The sequence below is a fragment of the Pipistrellus hanaki genome (genome assembly GCF_964339955.1).
Source record: "Pipistrellus hanaki genome assembly, chromosome: 5".
Lineage (NCBI taxonomy): Eukaryota > Metazoa > Chordata > Mammalia > Chiroptera > Vespertilionidae > Pipistrellus > Pipistrellus hanaki.
Window position 1 is genome coordinate 29114385 of NC_140507.1, and position 20949 is coordinate 29135333.

At 46.0% G+C, this 20949-nt stretch overlaps 1 protein-coding gene across 1 annotated transcript in view; it reads left to right on the forward strand.

Moving 5' to 3' along the window:
* TRPC7 (transient receptor potential cation channel subfamily C member 7) overlaps positions 1-20408 on the forward strand; it is a 110866-nt gene extending 90458 nt beyond the window's left edge. The window contains exons 8-12 of the mRNA XM_084884528.1: positions 1465-1660; positions 10860-11081; positions 11687-11767; positions 17627-17702; positions 19622-20408. Of these exons, the coding sequence (XP_084740654.1) occupies positions 1465-1660; positions 10860-11081; positions 11687-11767; positions 17627-17702; positions 19622-19791 (745 nt within the window). The 3' untranslated portion in view covers positions 19792-20408. The remainder of the gene's footprint in view (positions 1-1464; positions 1661-10859; positions 11082-11686; positions 11768-17626; positions 17703-19621) is intronic.
* Positions 20409-20949: the final 541 nt, after the last annotated feature.

Below are 20949 nucleotides of genomic sequence, written 5' to 3' on the forward strand. Positions count from 1 at the left end.
TTTTGTAAAAAGGAAAAGAAAAAGTAGGCAAGATCACCTGGACTAGTTGACACTAGGATCGGGAACCAAGAAGCTAAAATGTGTATCAGGGACTTATTCTTTCATTCAATGAACATTGAACTTATCCAGGGCCTTCAGTGAGCCAAAATCTGGACTAGGTTTGGAGATTCAAAGGTGAAGAAAGCACAGCTCTGCCCTCGAGAAGCAACCAGACTACCGGAGGAAGAGTTTGGTCCTCAGTATGAATAAATCTGGGCTGTATGGGCTTTAGGCTCTATGCATCCAAGTTCCTTGGTACTGACTCTGGGGCCAGACTCCTCTATTTCTAGACTGTCTAAGTCAGTGATTTTCAACTGATAATGCAGGAATTATTGAAACATGCAATACCTGGTCAGTCGGGGGCACTGACCTCTTTTACCTTAGATCAGTGGTTGGCAAACTCATTAGTCAACAGAGCCAAATATCAACAGTATATCAATTGAAATTTCTCCTGAGAGCCAAATTTTTTAAACTTAAATTTCTTCTAATGCCACTTCTTCAAAATAGACTCACCTAGGCCATGATATTTTGTGGAAGAGCCACATTCAGGGGGCCAAAGAGCCGCATGTGGCTCGCAAGCCACAGTTTGCCTATCACTGCTCTACCCCAACACCTGCTACTGAGAAACAGTCTATTAGGAGCTGATCCTCCTGATTAATTTTACCCTGCTATGTGCAGATTTGGGTAGGTAACAGAACTTAACTGTTTGGGGGAAGAGAAAGAGAGAGAATGCCATGACACTGGAAGAAGGGCGTCATGGCATTCTGAAGAAGCAGCAATTTTTACAACAATCCTCCCAAACTCTTGCCTTTTAGCTCCTAAAATTTGTGGTGTTGATTAGTACATGTCATGGTGTTTATTTTTATTTTTTTCTGGTGGTTGGCTTTTTTATTTTTTATTTTTAAGATAGCCACTTGGAAGTTGATTCAAAGTTTTTTTTGGAGTTTTTAAAATATATTTTATTGATATTTTACAGAGATGAAAGGAGAGGGATAGAAAGTCAGAAACATCGATGAGAGAGAAACATCAGCTGCCTCTTGCACACCCCCTACTGGGGATGTGCCTGCAACCAAAGTACATGCCCTTGACCAGAATAGAACCTGGGACCCTTCAGTCCGCAGGCCGATGCTCTATCCACTGAGCCAAACCGGTTTCGGCCCTGGTGTTTAAGTACTGAATTACAAGATAAAAATGATACTACTGCCAGTAGTCCAAATAAATGGATTGAATGAAAAGTATCTGCCCTTTATAATACTCTTTCCAAGTGTTCTTAGAAATCTGAATATCTCATTATTTCAGAATACAGGCACTACCAGCCAGCTCTAGCCCCACTTGGGTAACCACTGAAGTCTAGGTAATAGCAACTTTTGTGTGAAAAATATTGGCTAATACAAACTCCCTGAAATGACTGTTGTTTCCTTCCAGAGTTGAAGAAAGTTTCAAAACCTTATTTTGGTCCATCTTTGGCTTGTCTGAAGTGATCTCAGTGGTGCTGAAATATGACCACAAATTCATTGAGAACATTGGCTATGTTCTCTATGGCGTTTATAATGTCACCATGGTGGTAGTGCTACTCAATATGCTAATAGCCATGATCAACAACTCGTATCAGGAAATTGAGGTAAGACCCTTTAATGGAAAATCCTCTCTCCATTGGTTTAATTTACATTGCTGTTTTAGGCAATGAAGGTAATGATTTTAGAACCCCTGCGTATTTTTGATGTTAAACCAAAACAGCAAATAGGCATTCATTCTTCCTGGATTGCTCCAAGAAGCATTCCTGTCACCTGCCACATGGCATAGTGGGCACCACACATAAAATGGACCAACAAAGGCAGAAAGACTCAGGTTCATGACTCTTTACTCTTTTACATGTTTCTCCACAGGGTGGCATACAGGTGACTCACAGCAAAATAAAATAACTATATCTTTAACCCCTTCTGCTTCTCACATGTATTTATTAATTCCTTTCTGTATACCATGCCTGAGTTAGGCATGATAATACAGAAATGACTAAGATATAATCTGTGCCCTCGAAGAACTCAGTTCAATGAAAAAAAAAAGACAAACATGTTAATCAACAAATTATAGTGCCTTGGCCAGCGCACCCAAAGAAGTCCTACAAGGTGCAGAAGGTGCAAAGCAGAGACTGTGATTGGCCATGGGGGGAGGAAGCTTGCAGAGGCGATGCCTGAAGGCCATTCAGAGACTAATACAATTCTGCCAGATAAGGGAGTTGAGAGCAAGTACCAGGAAGCATTCATCAAAACTAAAATGCATAAACCATAATCTATTGATGGAAGCCTTGTTTAGAACAGCAAGAAATTAAAAATAAAGTAAATGAGCGTTAACAGGAATCTAAATAAATAGATTATGATGCATCTCAATAGTGAGATACTGTGCACTTTTAAAAAAGGATGATGTTCTCTACACACAGATTTGGTGAAACCTTTAAGATAGTGTTAAGTGAAAAAAAATCAAGTTGCAGGACAATATACATGGTGTACTCTGTGTAAGAAAGGGAAAGCGGGAAATACACATGAATTTATGATTGTATTATAAGTATCTGAAGAAGAAAAGCCTTCTGAACAAGTATGTAACAAATGCACAGCAGGGTACTAATAAGAAGTGGTGCTAGGGGACAAAGGTGGTTGAATGCCTTTCCATTTATACCTTTTTGTTTCAGAAATCATGTTACTGTTTTACTTATTATAAAGTTAAATAAATAAACTAAAAATTAAAACAAAATAAAATGCACTAACCCTTTCATGCAATAATTTCAATTCTAGGAATAGATACATATAAAAATACGATTTTACATAGTTTTTCATTAAAGAAAAACTTGGACGTACTTCATCAATATTAGAATCTTTAAATAAACTGTAATATAATATAGATTTTAGATATTGTATATAATACTATATATATAATTAGAAAAACTTGTGCTGACATAGCAAAATTCCTATGATAATAATGAGTGAAAAAATGCAAGTTATAGAAGAATATAAGTAAATCTTATTTACATGCAAATGTGAATACACAGAAAGAAAAAGTAGAGAAAGAGAAAAGATACCACACCCTCTAGGAAAGGGAGTAAGAGAGAGGAGTTTTGAAAGGGACATTCACATGTGCTTGTTATATCTCTGCACTTAAATCTTTTATAAGGAACAATTACTTGTGTATTTCTCACATAGAAAAAACTAGACTTCCACGTATTAGTTAGCTACTTGGTATACCAGTTAATAATGCGGATTTTTTTAATAGACGGAGTTATATATATATATATATTTTGATATATATGAGATTTGATATGTATGGTATTTTGTTGTATTGACAGCAAGCTTCAAAACTTCATATGTCAAATTTGCTGAAGGTGTTAACATCATAGATATTTTTACACTTAAAAAAATGTCTAATTTTATGCCCAAAAAAAGAGCATTTACAGGAAGTATTAATTCATTACTTTATTTTGAATAAAAGTGCTGCTGAATACTTTGGGAAGCTTATAATAAACATGCTCCATCTCAAGATACTTGTGAACACTGGTTTAAATGCTTCAAAGTGATTTCTATGTAAAAGACAAAGAAAGTCCAGGTCAACTGAAAAAGTTTGAAGACCAACAATTACAAGCATTACTAGTATTGGATGAAGATGCATGTCAAACACAAAAACAACTTGCAGAAAGATTAAACATTGCTCAGAAAACAATTTCCAATCATTTACAAGCAATGGGAAATATTTTAAAGGAAGGAAAATGGGTGTCACATCAACCTAATGAAAGACAAATAGAAAACCGAAAGTCATCAGTAAAATGTTGCTACAACTGCACAAAAGTCGTTTTTTGTTTTGTTTTGTTTTTTTGAAAGTCTTTTTTGCATCAAATTGTGACTGGCAATGAAAAATTGATTTATTTTGAAAATCCCAAATGCACAAAATCATGCGTTGATCCACGTCAACCATCAACATCAACTGCCAAATTGCTTAGGAAAGAAGACAATGCTCTGTGTTTGGTGGGATCAGGAAGGTGTGGTGTATTATGAGCTTCTAAAATCAGGTGAAGCCATAAATACTGATCACTACAGAATGAATAGTCTATCTGAACCACACTTTGAACATAAAACTATCACAATGTTCCAGAAGACACGCAAGGTAATTTTGCTTCATGATGACGCACCATCACAAACTTCAAAACCAGTTAAAAACACATTAAAAGATCTAGCCTGGGAAGTATTAATCCACCCACTGTATTCACCAGACCTTGCTCCTTCATATTACCACTTGTTCTAATGGATAGCACACACACTTTTTGAGTAACACTTTACATACGAAGAAGTGGAAAGTTGGGTCTCTGAATGGTTTGCCTCAAAACAAGTAAAGTTTTATTGGGACAGTATCCACAAATTACCTGAAAGATGGGGAAAATGTGTAGCTAGCAATGGACATTACTTTGAATAAAGCACTTTTGATGTTTCTCTTGAAATTATAGTGTTGTCTTTGATTTAAAAATCCGCATTATTAACAGGTATACCTAGTAGATCTTCCATAACAAAATACCTCAGAGTGGGTGGCTTAAACAACAGAAAGTTATTTACTCACAGCTCTGGAGGTTGGAAGTCAAGATCAAAGTGTCAGCAGGGCTGTTTTCTCCTAAGGCCTCTCCTAGGTTTGCAGGTGGCTGCCTCCTCATTGTGTGCTCACATGGCCATTCTTCTTTGTACATGCATCCCTGGTGTATCTTCTTCTCCTTATAATGACATCAGTCATACTGGATTAGGGTCCCATCTTTATAACTTCATTTAACCTAAATTACCACTTTGAAGGCCCTATTTCCAAGTACAAACCACATTCAAATGTATAGAGGATTAGAGTTTCAACATGTAAATTTTAGGAGGACACATTTGGTCCATAATGCCCTCAAAAAAAAAGTATGCTTAATAGTAGAGAGAGGTGTCAAACAATTTGATAGATTATGCAAGGAAAAGAGGCAAGAGGTGAAAGGCAGAGATGAGCTAGACCCTGAAGCCCTTATTTCCCCTATCTTCCTCCCCACGCTCCTCATAACCTCCCCCTGCAAAAATGCAGCATCTGTCGAGAAACATCTTTTTTTAATGTGCTATGCCTATTAGGTCACCACCTATGTGGGTGAGCTATTGCTAACTAGCCCTCCCTGCCCTTCTGGGCCTCAGTTTCCCATGTGTAAGAGAAACCAGATGGTGCCTAGTAATCTGTGGGTCTCTGTACCACTCACCTGAGATGTTTGGCCCCATCCTAACAAGCATATCATGCTTTGGTCCAAATGAATGTTAAATGTAAAACCATGTTATTGATGTCTACTATTCAATAGTTTGGGAGTTAACCCTGTGGCTTGTCAAGTTATCTCAACAGTGTGATGACACAAGATAGGCAGAGCTCACTGCAGCCGACACTTCTCATCAGGCGAGAGCCCTCGTCCCCGACCCATTTCACTAGCGTTATATGTGCAGGAACACAAGAAGTGGAATAAGGCCTCATGGAAGTGCCCACTACTCAAGATCACACTGAATTTTGATAGAGCACATATTTATAAAGCCTTCCATGAGAACACTTATTCAGCCAATAGATCTTGAGTATCTACTGTCCAAATCCATGCACCCCCCTGCTCTGCCCCACCTGTGCTCCTTCTCCATCCTATCAGGCTGCCCACATGCCCTGGCTCCTTGCCCTCTCATCTCCTCAGGAGCCACCATTATCCTGACTCCATATGCATCATCGCCCTCTCCCTTTCTATCTAGTCCTCCTGTCAGCATTTAAGTAAGCCTCTGGATCTTAAAAGGTAACCACAAAAAATCCTCCCTCAATCTCACTTTCTAACTCTCAATCTCTTCCTCTCCTACTATTTACTGCAAACTTTCTCAAAAGTTGTCTCAAGAGTTGTTTAAACTTCTCACTGCCTCTCCCACAAATTAGCTCCAACTCTTCACCTCCCAGCCCACCCACACTTTGACATGGTTGGGAACTACACATCCCTTGGATCTCAGCTCAAATGCCAGCCACCAAGACAGCCTTCCCTAATACTCAGGGCCAGGCCACAGGCCTCAATACCAGAGCCTCCCACGGCTCTTAGCACACAACACTAGGTAAAAGTCTAGCTGATGTATTGGTTAACATACTTGTGCCATTGGCCAAATTGTGTGTTCCAAAAGGACATATTGTAGATTGTCATCCCCTGTGCCTACCTAGCACAAGCCAGAATAGTAGGTGCTCTATAAATGTTTGCTAAATGCCAGAAGGTTGAACATTATGCACTGTGTTACACGATAGAGATTTTTTAAAATAGTATTGCCATAGCTAGTTTTGGCCTGTGCGTTGGCCTGTGCACTGAAAAGTTCCAGGTTCGGTTCCAGTCAAAGGCACATATCTGGGTTGCGAACTCAATCCCCATTAGAAGGCATGTAGAAGGCAGCCAATCAATGATACTCTCTCATCACTGATGTTTCTCTTTCTCCCTCTCCCTTCCTATCTGAAATCCATAAAAAGTATTTTTCTTAAAAAGATAGTATTTACTGAGGTTTACCAATAGTCTGACACTAAGTATTTTTCAGGCATTAACTCTTAATTCTCACAACAACCTACGAAGTGGGTATTATTATTTTACAGATGAGGAAACTGAGGCCCAGAGCAGCTAAATTACCTGCCACTGCGACATAGCCTATAAGAAATCGAGCCAGGCGGGCCCCAAAGTCCATGTTCCCACCACTATATCATCATTCCTCTCAGGTCAAGTGTCTCTGTCACACCTCTCAGTTGTACAAGGAGTGACTCCCTACTCTCACAAAGCTCCCAATCTAAAAGGGTGTCCCATAGACCAGGCCAGGTGCTGATGGGGTCTGAGCAAGAGCAAACAAAATGACAACGCCTACTGGTGATAACCTTATATCTCATGGCACATCCCTGCAACCTCACACAGATGCTTGAATGAAATGAATGCCTGTGGGGAGAGGAAACCTCCACTCCTAGAGCACATACTCAATGCCAACCTTAAGGCTATGTAAGGGAGGCAGCATCATCTCCAGAGCCCAGAACTTTCTACTAGTAAAAATACCCAGTGGAGAATAAGGGGAAAAGAACTCGCTGTTGTTTTCTGTGCTGAATCCAAGAAGTGGAAATCTTTTGGGATGACTGATTGCATAAGGTATTAGCGAGAGCAAACTCCCAGTGTACCCCTGTAGTGAGGATCCACAAATGTATCAGAGTCCGGTTTAGAAATCTGCTTTCAGAACTTGGAGGCTACACCCCCACCTCCACCCCGAGATTGAGTTCGGTTGTTAAACCATGGCCTTAAACAGTAAAAATAAAAAATAAAAATAGGAGAGGATCCAAGATGGCTGCTCGGGTATACACCTAGCCGCAGCAGCTCACAACAATTTCAAGGGAATACAACTAAAATGTAGAGTGGACATTGCCCAGAACTATAGGTAGTCGACTGACTGAAAACTCTACAATAGGAAGGAGGGAGAAAACCAGAAGGAAAATCAGAGGAGCTGAAAAAAAGCCTAAGGTACGGAGACATGCTGCGCGCTCGCATGCACGCGCGCGCGGAGAGGTCGCAGCCGGAGAGGAGGAGAGGGCTGGGTGCTGCCTGGCGTTCCCAGCAGGAAGGAAATAGAACCCCCAGCCTGGGCTGAACCCCCGAACCGGCAGCGCTGAGCTCCAAGGTATGTGCCAGACCCTGGGGACCCAGGCTCCGGCAGGGGGAGACAATCCCGGGGGACGGCGAAATGCGTCCCCCGGAGTCGCGCGCACATGGCGCGCAGAGGACTGAATGTTGACTCTGATGCTGGATTACCCTAGCCGGAAGAAACAAAGCCTCCGGCGGCAGCTCTGAGCCTCAGTCCAGACCGCCCCGAACTCCAGGTCTGGGCCACTCCCTGGGGACCCAGGCTCGGGCCGGGGGAGACGGAGCTGTGAGGTGGAGTCCTGGGAGCGCGGCGAAAGGCCGAGCCCCCGGAGTCGCGCACGCTGTGCGCAGAGGACAGTCTGTTGACTCTGATCCTGGACTCCCCTAGTGGGAGGGAGAAAGAAAGCTCCAGACTGGAGGAACGCCACGAGGAGCAGGAGCCCCTGCCGGACACCGGCCAGCCGGGCGCCAGCAAGGAGCCGGGCGACGGGGCCCCCAGTGGGGGGGGTGCCCCTGAGCCTTCGACTGCTGAGCGCTGGCAACGGAGCCAAGGACGGGGGCTGCTTCCTGGGCGGCGCCGACCCCGGCAACAGGCTGGAGCAGCGCGGGAGCCCGCGGAGAACAAAGGGGTGTCACAGGCCAACCTGCTGAGCTCCCAGGACAAGGAGGAAGAAACCAAAGAAGTTCTCAATGTGAAGAAATCAAGTGAGAGCAAATGATAGTAAAATTACTTAAGAAAGAATACAAAGAAGATCTTGAAAAATCAAAGACTAAGTCAGAACTCAACGCACCAGCCAACATTGCAACATAAATGCGTTTTGTTTTTTTTTTAAAAAAAGAAAAAAAAAAAAGAGAAAAAAGGGACAGAATGTTGGAACAGCGGCGACCAGGCCTAGAGTGGCCAGGCACAAGGCAGTGGCAGCTGGGCCCGGAGCAGCAGTGGCCAGGCCCCAGAGCAGCAGCAGCCAGAACAAGAGCATCAACGGCCAGCACTGGAGCAGCCAGACCTGGGGCAGTGGCAGCCAGGCCTGAGGCAGAGGCGGCCAAGCCCAGGGTGGCCAGTCCAGGAACACCCAGACACAGAGTGGCTGGGCCCGGAGAAGCCCGGCCCAGAGCAGCCGGGTTGGGAGCAGCCAAGCCCAGAACAGCAGTAGCCAAGCACGGAGCATCCAGGCTGGGAGCGGCCAGGCTCAGAGCAGCCGGGTCGGGTGCGGCCAGGCCCGGAGCAGCGGCGGCCAGGCTGGGAGCGGCCAGGTCCGGAGTAGCTGGGTCTGGTGTGGCCAGGCCTGGAGCAGCGGCTGCCAGGCTGGGAGCGGCCAGGCCCGGAGCAGCAGCTGCCAGGCTGGGAGCAGCCAGGTCCGGAGCAGCTGGGTCTGGTGTGGCCAGACCCGGAGCAGCGGCTGCCAGGCTGGGAGCGGCCAGGCCCAGAGCAACAGCTGCCAGGCTGGGAGCGGCCAGGCCCGGAGCAGCCGGGTCTGGTGCGGCCAGGCCCGGAGCAGCGACTGCCAGGCTGGGAGCGGCCAGGCCCGGAGCAGCCGGGTCTGGTGCGGCCAGGCCAGGAGCAGCGGCTGCCAGGCTGGGAGCGGCCAGGCCTGGAGCAGCAGCTGCCAGGCTGGGAGCGGCCAGGCCCGGAGCAGCCGGGTCTGGTGCGGCCAGGCCAGGAGCAGTGGCTGCCAGGCTGGGAGCGGCCAGGCCCGGAGCAGCGGCTGCCAGGCTGGGAGCGGCCAGGCCCGGAGCAGCCGGGTCTGGTGCGGCCAGGCCCGGAGCAGTGGCTGCCAGGCTGGGAGTGGCCAGGCCCGGAGAAGCGGCTGCCAGGCTGGGAGCGGCCAGGCCCGGAGCAGCCGGGTCTGGTGCGGCCAGGCCCGGAGCAGCGGCTGCCAGGCTGGGAGCGGCCAGGCCCGGAGCAGCCGGGTCTTGTGCGGCCAGGCCCGGAGCAGCGGCTGCCAGGCTGGGAGCGGCCAGGCCCGGAGCAGCCGGGTCTGGTGCGGCCAGGCCCGGAGCAGCGGCTGCCAGGCTGGGAGCGGCCAGGCCCGGAGCAGCCGGGTCGGGTGCGGCCAGGCCAGGAGCAATGGCTGCCAGGCTGGGAGCAGCCAGGCCCGGAGCAGCGGCTGTCAGGCTGGGAGCGGCCAGGCCCGGAGCAGCAGCTGCCAGGCTGGGAGCGGCCAGGCCCGGAGCAGCGGCTGCCAGGCTGGAAGCGGCCAGGCCCGGAGCAGCAGCTGCCAGGCTGGGAGCGGCCAGGCCCGGAGCAGCCGGGTCTTGTGCGGCCAGGCCCGGAGCAGCAGCTGCCAGGCTGGGAGCGGCCAGGCCCGGAGCAGCCGGGTCTGGTGCGGCCAGGCCAGGAGCAATGGCTGCCAGGCTGGGAGCAGCCAGGCCCGGAGCAGCGGCTGTCAGGCTGGGAGCGGCCAGGCCCGGAGCGGCCGGGACCGGAGCAACCGGTCCCAGAGCAGCCGGGTCGGGTGCGGCCAGGCCTGTAGCAGCAACAGCCAAGTCCAGAGCAACTAGGTCGGGAGCGGCAGTGACCAGACCCGGAGCAGCTGGTTGTGGAACGAACCAGAGCAACAGAGGCCAGGCCCGGAGCAACCAGGCCCGAAACAGCTTGCTCCTCGCCTGTACCTGCCCACGGCTGCCTCTCAGACATGGCTGGAAACTTTTGCGGGAACTTGAGGGTCTGCTGAATCAAGTGATGAAGGCTTAGATCTGGATGTGTTGAGTTAGTATAGCGCTGGGGTGTTGATCTGTGAGTGCCTTGGGTGGGGCCTGGATGAGGCTGGTTGACCTATTTGGAAATGTCTTTTGTGTGAAGTGTATCATTGGGCATGTGGAGGTATTATTGATATGAGAAAATGCTAAGTAACAGATTTACTATCTGAAAAGGGATTTACTATCGGGAAAGGGAGGGAGGAAGAGACTGAACATAAACTGTGCACCTATGGATGAGGACAATGGGGGATGGGGAGGGGGCAGAGGTTGGGGTGGGAACCTGGTGGAGGGGGGAAGAAATGAGGAACCTTTGTAATAATATGAACAATAAAGATTGATTTTAAAAAATAAAATAAAATTAAAAAATTAAAAAATTAAAAAATAAAAAATAAAAAAAATAAAAAATAAAAATAAAAATAAGTCATGGCCTTTGATGGTGTCTTGCTGTTTCCCTTGTTCACAGGAGGACGCAGACGTGGAATGGAAATTTGCCCGGGCAAAGCTCTGGCTGTCCTATTTTGATGAAGGAAGAACTCTACCTGCTCCTTTCAATCTAGTGCCAAGTCCTAAATCATTTTATTATCTCATAATGAGAATCAAGATGTGCCTCATCAAACTCTGCAAATCCAAGGCCAAAAGCTGTGAAAATGACCTTGAAATGGGCATGCTAAATTCCAAATTCAGGGTAGGTAGCATGGAGTTTATGGGGCTAAGAAGGCAGCAGGAGGAGGAGCAGGAAGTTGTGTTTCAGATGGGGCCCCTGATACAAGGAGAGCCAGGCACCAAGAGGGGCCAATACTTTTCAAAACTCTGGGCACATCAGCAAAGCTACAGCATCAGCAGTAGTGCTGGGAGCCACCTGCTCCCTGCAGCTCCTTGGAAAGGTACATTGCTGGGGGCTCAAGCCCAGGCTCCAGCTTAGAGGAACTCCTTAATGGACTTGGAAGTAGATAGCTCTTCCTAGAATGTAACTGGAGGATGATCTCTGGGAAGAAAGGTTCCCTGCCCATTATCTCCTCCTCCCAGGGAGTCTCAATATTCACACGTTAAAACCTCTAAGGAGTCCTGGAGAACACACATAACTTTAACTCAGCGCTTTCCAGAATTGACAAACAACATTCCATAACCTGTTGACAAACTACAGAACTAAAGTGTTCTAGGAAGCCAAGCAGCACTGGGCATATTGCCTTCCCAAAGGTCTTCTTTTTAGGGACCATCCCAAAAGTGGGTGATATTCAAGTCCTATTAGGTACGTATGAATTATGTATTATGCATGTATTTTTCTTCTAGAAGACTCGATACCAGGCTGGCATGAGGAATTCTGAAAACCTGACAGCAAATAATACTTTCAGCAAACCCACCAGATACCAGGTAACCACACTTTATTTCAGGCATGGGCAGAAGTGGATTCCATTAAGGCACAAATTCAGTCACTTGGCTGTGTCATCCCCTCAGAACACCACTTCAGTCTTTCCTTCATTCAGTGAATATTTACTGGGTACTTCCTGTATGCCAGGCACTGTGCTAATTAATAGGGATAAAGATATGTTTTCTATCTTAATGGCACTTCAGTCCAGTAAGGGAGGCAATGAGCAAGTAAACATACAGAGACATACATTCAAACTGATAAAAGTGCCAAGAAGAGAATAACAGGATGAAAAGATGGAGAAAACAGGGAAACCCTGCTTATCAGAGGAGGCCCCTTCAAGAAGAGGGCAGTTAGCTATGACCTCATGGATGATTAAGAGGCAGCATGCGTGGCCTTACAGGCAGAGGGAAAACATCAGCAAGAGCTGGATGGGAGAAACTAGGCAGAGGGGAGGGGAATAAAGTCAGAGGAGAAAGCATGCAGCCAGACCAAGATTAGGGTGTCATCTACATGACCACTGAGTAAGGCAGTTGGAGGACCTTAACTTGGGGGTGAAGATAAAATTTTATTTATGCTTTAAGAGGTCTACTTAATTGCTATAATGAGAGGAAATTGGTGGGGATTATCTGAGAGTAAGCAGGGAGACCAGTGAGGACAATGTGACAGTCCTGCAGGTGCAGGGGATGGTGGCTTGGATTGGGGTGTGAGTAGGATGATAGAAGGAAGCAGAGATTCTGGATATAGAGCCAATGGGACGTGAAGCATACAAGCAGGTATGCAGTAGGGAGAGGTAGCATGACTCCCATGTATTTGTCTTAAGCTACCAGGTGGCTATTGCTGCCTTCAGTGGGCACCTGGCCTTAGACTCCCAGGCTGCAAAGTCTTTTATAAAAATTAGAAGATAACCTCTTGTCCTTACAATGCTTTTGGAAATTCATGTTAAATATCTGTATCAGTTTGAATCAGCCCGTGAGCCAGTGATAAATGGCAACTACAGGTTATTGATTATAAAAGAGCAGCCATTCTTTTCCTGACTCTTCCCTATGATCAGCAGTTTGATCCATGCTGATAATTTCTTATCAGATGAAAGCTGTTCTGAGTGTTCCTCTGGGCCCAAGTGATATGTCCGTAGTGCCACCATCCAAGAGGGAGCAATGGCAGCTGTAACATCTTCCAGACATATCCTTAATTGAATTTCCATCTATATTTCAGAAGTCAGCTGTGCGGTTAAGAGCATTTAAGTACAACTAAGAAATGACTCATCCCTCAAAAGTACTAGTACCCTGTTTCCCCAAAAATAAGATAGTGTCTTATATTAATTTTTGCTCCCAAAGATGCGCTAGGTCTTATTTTCAGGGGATTTCTTATTTTTCCATGAAGAAGAATATGGTACACATTTATTGTTAAATGAAAATAAAGGAAATTTATTACCTGTATACGGTACAGTAGTACAGTAGTTGTCAACACAAACCAGACAAACTGTGAATCCTACAGTATCAAGAATTTACTCATTTATTCAATGACAATCATGTCATCATCTTCTGGAACATCATCATAACAATCCAATTCCTGAATTTCCTGGTGAATTTCTTGTGACTCCATTTCTTTCAGAATCAGTGGACCAAATCTCTCATGTTTAGCCTAAAGTGGTGGTGGGGGGGGGGGGGGGGGGCTTATTTTCAGGGGGGATGCCTTATATTTCACTCAGAAGGAAGCCTGTAAGTAGGTCTTATTTTCGGAGAATGTCTTATTTTCGGGAAAACATGGTATAATCAGATGACACAGGCTAACAATTGGCAATGGGCAAATCTTACATTTAATCACACATAAAATCGGGCATGCCTAGTTTGATCTGCTTTGAGTTATTTTACAGACAAATCCTTTGGTCATGGAAGGATTTTCCTTTCTCAGCTTCTCAGAGAGAAGTTTTAGATTATCTGTATTACAGAAAAGATAGATAACTCCAGAGTTAAGGGCTAAATCCTGCTGAGATAGAGGAAGACTCATTATGTGGTGAATGTCCTGTACCCGGAATGAATCCTTTGTAAACAAGACTATTTTCAAAGGCCATCTCAGGGCCATTCCATTTCTGTTCTCCATCATCATGGGGTGAGCCTGGCAGCCTCCCATCCCTTGAAGAGTTTCCGGCTATGATGAAAAAAAAACTGGTCAGTTTGCAGCTTCAGGCTACTGATAACCTTGAAAAACTCCTCACCCAGCATTCTGTGAATCCATCATGAAAAGCCTGAGGCTACTGATTCAATCAGTTGTCAGGGAAAAGGAAGGAAGGAAAACTGAACCAAAGCTATCAGAAGACAGTAAACAGGAGCAGAGCATTTCGCACTTTGTTCAGCCCTGCTCACGAGTTCTGCTTACACAGAAGTAAACCTTGAGAAGACATGAAAGGAGAGACGTGAGCATTGGTGTGATCTCACCATATTGCTGTGAGAGGGGCAGCATCTTTAACCCCATTTCACAGAGAGAGAACTGATGCTCAGTGGCAAAGGTCACACAGCTGGATGAACTGAGATCTGATTCCGAATGACAGTCTTTCACCACACAAGCTGCCCAGACCCTGGCCCACCTTTCATCCTCACAGTGTTGCACTAGAGCCTTTCTGGGACATGCCCTTCCTGTGCTTCACAGTCATGATGAAGAGATTCTGTTGAGCCTTTGCAACCTGAGGGAAGGCAACGGGCAGTGGAGGCACTCCACTATCACCAGGTAGCAACAGTAACTTGGAAACACAGTGAAGGACTCAGACAAGGATCTACAAGGCTCATCTTTTTTCTTGGGCCCATTGGTGGCTTCCCAGCTGCATTGCTTTCTTCCCAAAGCAACTTCCAATGTGCAGAGTTCAGAAGTCCAATCTGCTCCCTCTGTTCCACTATCCAGGCTGCACCCAGAGCTGCCATCTCACTGAGCACAAACACCGCCAGCTTCTGACACCTTCTCAGTTCTGAGAAATATTGTAACATTCCCAGTAACACAAAAGCCCTTTGTTCATCCATGTGTGGTTTTGTAGCTTGTTTCCTTTGTGTCTCTTCCACAGATCTGCTTGATTGTTCAATCTTAGTGCCTCAGATGTTTCTTGTAAGCTGTCAGTTCTTCATTCTTGGATTGCTCTCCATTGTAAGGGAAGGCATTTCCTTCAGACTTCAGAGGATCTCTGTGCTTTGCTTTCTTAGGCTTCCAGGAATCTGAATTTTTATTTTTAACAAAACTGGTTCCTTTCTTTTGCAATTTTTTCCCCCAGTTTGGGTTTTATGGACATGAGACTAAACAATGAACAAAACCATGATATCAACAAGGTTGCCATAGTGTGCCTTCTATCAAAGCTCCTATGACCTGTTCCAAGATCCATGTGTCAATTTCTTGGGGTGTGTACTGACCCCATATACGCACTCTCTGAGAGGTAGATTATCAAGGAAACATCAAATAAGCCATATCCCAAATGAACCACAGAATCTAGGCAAAGTTCATCATTCAAATAAGCCCATCCTTGCTAATACAATGCCTTCCCCCCAATCCAATGGGGAATCCTCTTTTTCACATTCTAGATAGTCTTTTCTGTAGAGATCAAAGCAAACAGAAGAGACAATTTGCCAGTGCTGATTTCCTCTATTCTGGTGTCTGATGAAACCAGTGTGACACATGAATGTCCTAGGATACATTCTGTCCATTCTCTTCCAAGTGTTCCTCAAATTCAATTTTCCTAGGTGAAAATACTTGCTTCCCTTTAGATTCTACTTCATTTGCCATATCAAACATACCATATGTATTCTCTTCTTCGTTATGTCTTTAGCTGTCCTGGCTGCTCAGAGAGGGTTGTCTCTTCCTCAGAAAGACTTTCTATTTTCCCTTCACCAGCAGCAGTCAGACATTAGGGGCCTCTTGGAATCTGGGCAAGGGGAGCTTTGTGCTTTCTTCCCTGGATTTAGGTCTCAAGGTCACAACCATCCTTATCCATTATCCATCTCAGTAATATTTATTTTGCCTAAGTCATGTCACTAAATATACTCATCTCTGGCTCTTGCTAAATGCATGGGGGAGGTGGGCCAAATGGCCACCGACGAAGGTATGTAAACTTGGGGAAAGCTTATCATCTCCATGCAGTGAAGGAACTCTACGGAAGCTAGCAAGGAGATACCGCAGATTAATCATGAAGAAACATGCTTTCCTTAATGCAGAGAAGGAGGGAGGGCTTTTAATGTCTATCTTTTCTGGAAGCAGAGATCCTGTGTAGCATTCATTTTAATAGAGCTCTGGGGCTTTTTCTAACTGTTTCAGACTTCCTGGAGACAAGACTGGCATCTTGCTCCTGCTGATCCCAAGTTGTCTGACATGTACTTGTCAGAGGGGAAGCTAGATCCCCATCAGGACATGAAATTTGTAAGCAACTGACAGATGGTCACACTGTTCTCCCATTTTTCCTGAAAGGCAACAACTAACTAGATCCCCTTATACTGTACCAGCCTGAAAGTTGCTGTGGGAGAATACTTCTGAATTCCTCTTCAGTAAGGATGTTAGATGCTTGGTATCTGGGTTGTTTATTCTGTTTGTGTGGATGGTTGTTTCTTTTCTCGGAGACTGGTTTTGGGTAAGCCTTGTTTTGTTTCTTCAATTCAAAGTGAAAAGAGCATTAATGAGCCCCATGGAAAGGCATATATTCTTGTAACTTGGGTAACCTGCCTCAATGACCAGAAGAATATCCATGAGGAATCTGGCACTAACATGACAAGACTCAGACCTTGAGAAAGGACAGCAGGAAGGGAACTTGCTAATTAATGATTCAGCCTGAAATTGGATCACAGCTCAAACCATAGAGCAAGTAGACCTTCAGCCAGCTAAAGGCTGGGGAGGGACAGTACTGGTCTAAGTGGACTGACAAAGCTCACCGGAGAGAGCATTTGCCAGAACCAGTCTAAGTCTTGGAATCACAGAGCCAGGAGACACCTCCTCAGCAAGGTCTTCACCAACAAAGACACTAAAAGAACCGCTGTTTAATGATAATAATGAGTTAAATCCTCTAGCTCTTTGCATCATGTCTTTTACTTGCAAGAAGCTTTTCCTGAGCCCATGTAGTCAGAGAGAACTTAACCTGTTTGACATCCCACAGCTAAGCTAGGGACAGAATTCAGGTCCCTTCGATCTAGAAAATGCTCCTCTGTCCCCTCAGTCCTTAGGTGTGAGCAGGTAAGCAGATCATAGGAAGGGATGACCAAGCACAGGGAATCCCTTCCTCTCTGCCTGGCTGCTCATCTCTTGCAAGATTCAAAAGTCTCAGCTACCAGAATACTTTTAAATCCTGTGATTTTGCAAGAACCTTTGAACAACTAGCTGGCAAAATCCAAAGTTCACCCCCTTTAATTTTTCTTACACTTGGCTCTATTTTTGGTGTCTCCTGTTTGTTCATGCTTAAAGAATCTAGTGTCTGCATATTAAATGAATCTTCAAGCCAAATCTTTCCCCTCCAACATGACAAGGGATGCAGAATCAGACACGTGGAATCTCTTGGCAAAACTTCCCAAAGCCTGGCTATATCTATTTCTCCCTATGGTGGGAAATTTCCAAGATATGGTGGGCTTGTCCTCCAACCCTGGTCCTGATTCTGTACTAAGCATATCTCCACTCACACACAGCACCTCAAAGGGATACAGCTCCACCAGGCTGGCTGCTAAGGCTTAGTACTCCCTCCTGATCACATCAATTGTGTGTTTCAGAGCTGAAGCCCTGAGAAGAGGACATAACAGGCTGAACTGACCGAAATCTGTGGGAGGGAGGAATTGTACATACACAGTACAGAGTGCCTCCAGGCTTAGCCAAGCTTATCTGACGCCTTCCTTGTGTTCACATTTCAGAAAATCATGAAACGGCTCATAAAAAGATATGTCCTAAAGGCCCAGGTAGACAGAGAAAATGACGAAGTCAATGAAGGTAAGCAACTGGATCCGTTTCCTTCAGAGCTGCAGGAGTTGAGCAGGGTCTCACCAGGCTACAATCACGGTGGGGTTGAGAAACAATAGGGTTGTCAGATTCTGAGAGCCTAGAAGTGAGACAGGATGGAGCCCACTGGACCAGACGCAGTGTCAGAATCAGAAGGAGGTGTGTAGGACTGAGACCCCTAGTCCTTTGCTGGCTGTCAGCTGGGACAGCCCTTAGCTCTAACCTCAAGTCCATCCTTTAGTCTGGCTGTAGCATGGAACAACTCATCTCAGAACCAGCCGTGGGACACACACCTCCTCCACTCCCCACTTCTCATGCTGCCACCTCTCATGCTCCTTCTGTCATCACATCTCTCTGACCTACTCTTCCACTTTTAAAGACTTGTGATTAGATTGGATAAACCAAAATCATCTCCCTATTTAAAATCAGCTGATTAGCAACCTTAATTCTATTTGCAACTGTAGTTCCCTTTTGCCACATCACATAACATATTCATAGATGGGAGCCAGGGATTAGGATCGGGATATCTTTGGGGAGTGGAATAATTATTCTGCCTACCGGTGTCTGCCTTGAGTGGCCCTCATGGCCACTGAGTTCAGGACGGCCCAGAATTCCTCATTCCATAGTGCACATGCAGGTTACCCACAACCCTCTCATTCTGCCACTGTTTCAGCCCAGCTGGCTCCATCCTCTCTCACTTCCAGGCTCTCAAAATCTGACAACCCCAGTTTCTCAACCCCACCTCAGAGTCACTTGTTAAAAATACACATCCAGACCAAAAAAAACAGGCTCCTCCTTAAATAAAGGCACAAGTCTCCCCCTCACTTGAGCCACAGGGGCCTACAGGAAGAATCTGGTCAATATCAGTAACCCTCTGCTTCACCCTGGGGCTTTCCCTCTGGGCTGAAGCTATCTAGGGACTGAGCAACAACCCTACTACCTACCCCTACTTTTCTAGCTCAATCATAAAATTGCCTGGAACAGTGTGTAATTGTGACTGACAAGAAGATACCTGATCATAGAAGGTGGGGTTGCTCAGGTTTCGTGCCCCTGGAATTACACCAAAAAACTTAGGCTCAGTGAAGTTCCCAGTGAGTTTTGAGGGATGTCAAAAATGACCGAACTTACCTTTAAGACCTCTACATTGTGTGTAAGTAAGGCACAGCTAGAAAACAGGTGTGAATACTGTGTCCTCAGGCAGTGACTTTCAGTATCTATAATATCAGGAAATATTCGACTCCCCTCTGTGGTTAATAAAACAGTTCCCACAGCCCAGGCCCATGTGGATTTCTAACCATGTGGTTCACTGTGGAAATAAGTGGAAGTCCTCACTTGGGGGTCCTTTGTACGAAAGGAGGGGGCAGTAGGCTTGTCACAGGGCTCCCATGACATAGTGCTGCTTACGTGGTCAGGACGGGCCTGGCACCTGTGTTGGCTGCCCAGTTCTATGGCCCAGTTAATCATGCTAAGCTGCTCCCTTCACACTCGGGAGTTCCTCCCCTCTGCAAATAATGTCAGAACAATACAGGGTGCATCATGAAAACAAGGGTTCCAGTTAATGAGGGTGTTACTCAGACTCTTAAAGTCTGCCTTTATTGGCTCTAAGACCAATATTCTAACAATCATTATATGAAATAGATGCTAGAAATTTACAACCCTGATCTTGACTCCTCCATCTACCTCAAACCCTTATCAGAGAGCTTAAGCAAGAATGAGAGGAGAGCAGTCTCAAATGGATGGGTATGTCCTTTAGTGGTAGCAGGTCAAAAAGAAGCTCCTGTCCCCTCACCAACACCCTTAGTGGGCTAGACCAGCAACCTGGCATTCTGCTGGAAAACAAACACCCAAATGCATGTGGCATGAGTGCCTCCTGCCTGCTCACACTCACCAAAATCTCTCCTGTCTTGCAGGTGAGCTGAAGGAAATCAAGCAAGATATCTCCAGCCTGCGTTATGAGCTTCTTGAAGAGAAATCTCAAGCTACTGGAGAGCTAGCAGACTTGATCCAACAGCTCAGTGAGAAATTTGGAAAGAATTTAAACAAAGACCACCTGAGGGTAAATAAGGGTAAAGACATTTAACAGCCCATATGGGCATCTATAACTTCTACCAGCATTCCAAGGCCAGGCTGAATGCCCTGGCCACCAGCCCTGATGGCGAGGGTCCCAAGCCCACTCCCCTAGGATCCTAAGGGGATCCACTGGCTCTGTCCTGAGCAGCCTTGCTGATACCTGCAGCCCAGTGGCCTGCCTGGATCCAGAACTGTCATGAATCTAGGCTGTTGAATGAGAAACATGACCATAGGAGAGGAGGAAGTGCCCCCACATTCACACATACACGTGTGAGACCTTCAGTCCAGCCACAGTGACATACATCCAGTGGCTAGTGCAGGAAAAGGCCTTCTGGGATGCACATGCACCCTCCCCCTGCAGATGGAACGCAGTTCTGTCTGTGTCCTGGAAAGACAAACGACCTCACCCATGCGCCCCTTCTCAACCCCTCCCTGCCACCCACACATCCAAACAGAACCGGGAGGTAACCTGTGATCTATTCTTAAGTGCCAGATGAGAACACAGATAGCCTAATAGCAAAATAGTTCTATTTGTTTATAAAAAATTTAAAAATACTAAGTCAAAAATTGCAGTGTAGGTAGCACTGTTCAAAATCCAAATGATGTATTTTTACCTTTATTATGATTATCTTGTATTTACTATTTTTACCTAAACTGAAAAGAAATAAAATTACCTCATAATAGCCTGGGGAGCTCCGTGAATGTATACCCTCCTGCTGTCCTGTGCCCTGCCTGGAGGTGGATTTGGGAGTCCATGAACCAGTGATTCTCTGGGAAGAAAATGAGGCAGGTGTGAGGAGGGAAGACACTCACCCCTTCACCAGGGTCATGCAACCACCCCCACCTAAAATCCCCTCCTCCTATCCCCATAACTAGTGACCCTAAACTCACCAAGCTCAGGAAGGAGAAAAAGGAAATGGTGAGCAATATGTTGTCTCTGGCGCCACCTCTCACCCACTCCCCTGTGTGTGTGTGTGTGTGTGTGTGTGTGTGTGTGTGTGTGAAGGGGTGGGGAGAAGGGCTGAAGGGCTGCACCGAGTGTCAGGTAAAAGGGAGCCAACCATCTTTGTGAAGGAGCCTAGGTGTAAGTGGGAAGAATGGCCGCCAGAGGGCGCCCCAGTCCCAAACAACACCCATTCGGAGAAGGTTGGGGATATCTTTGGACTCC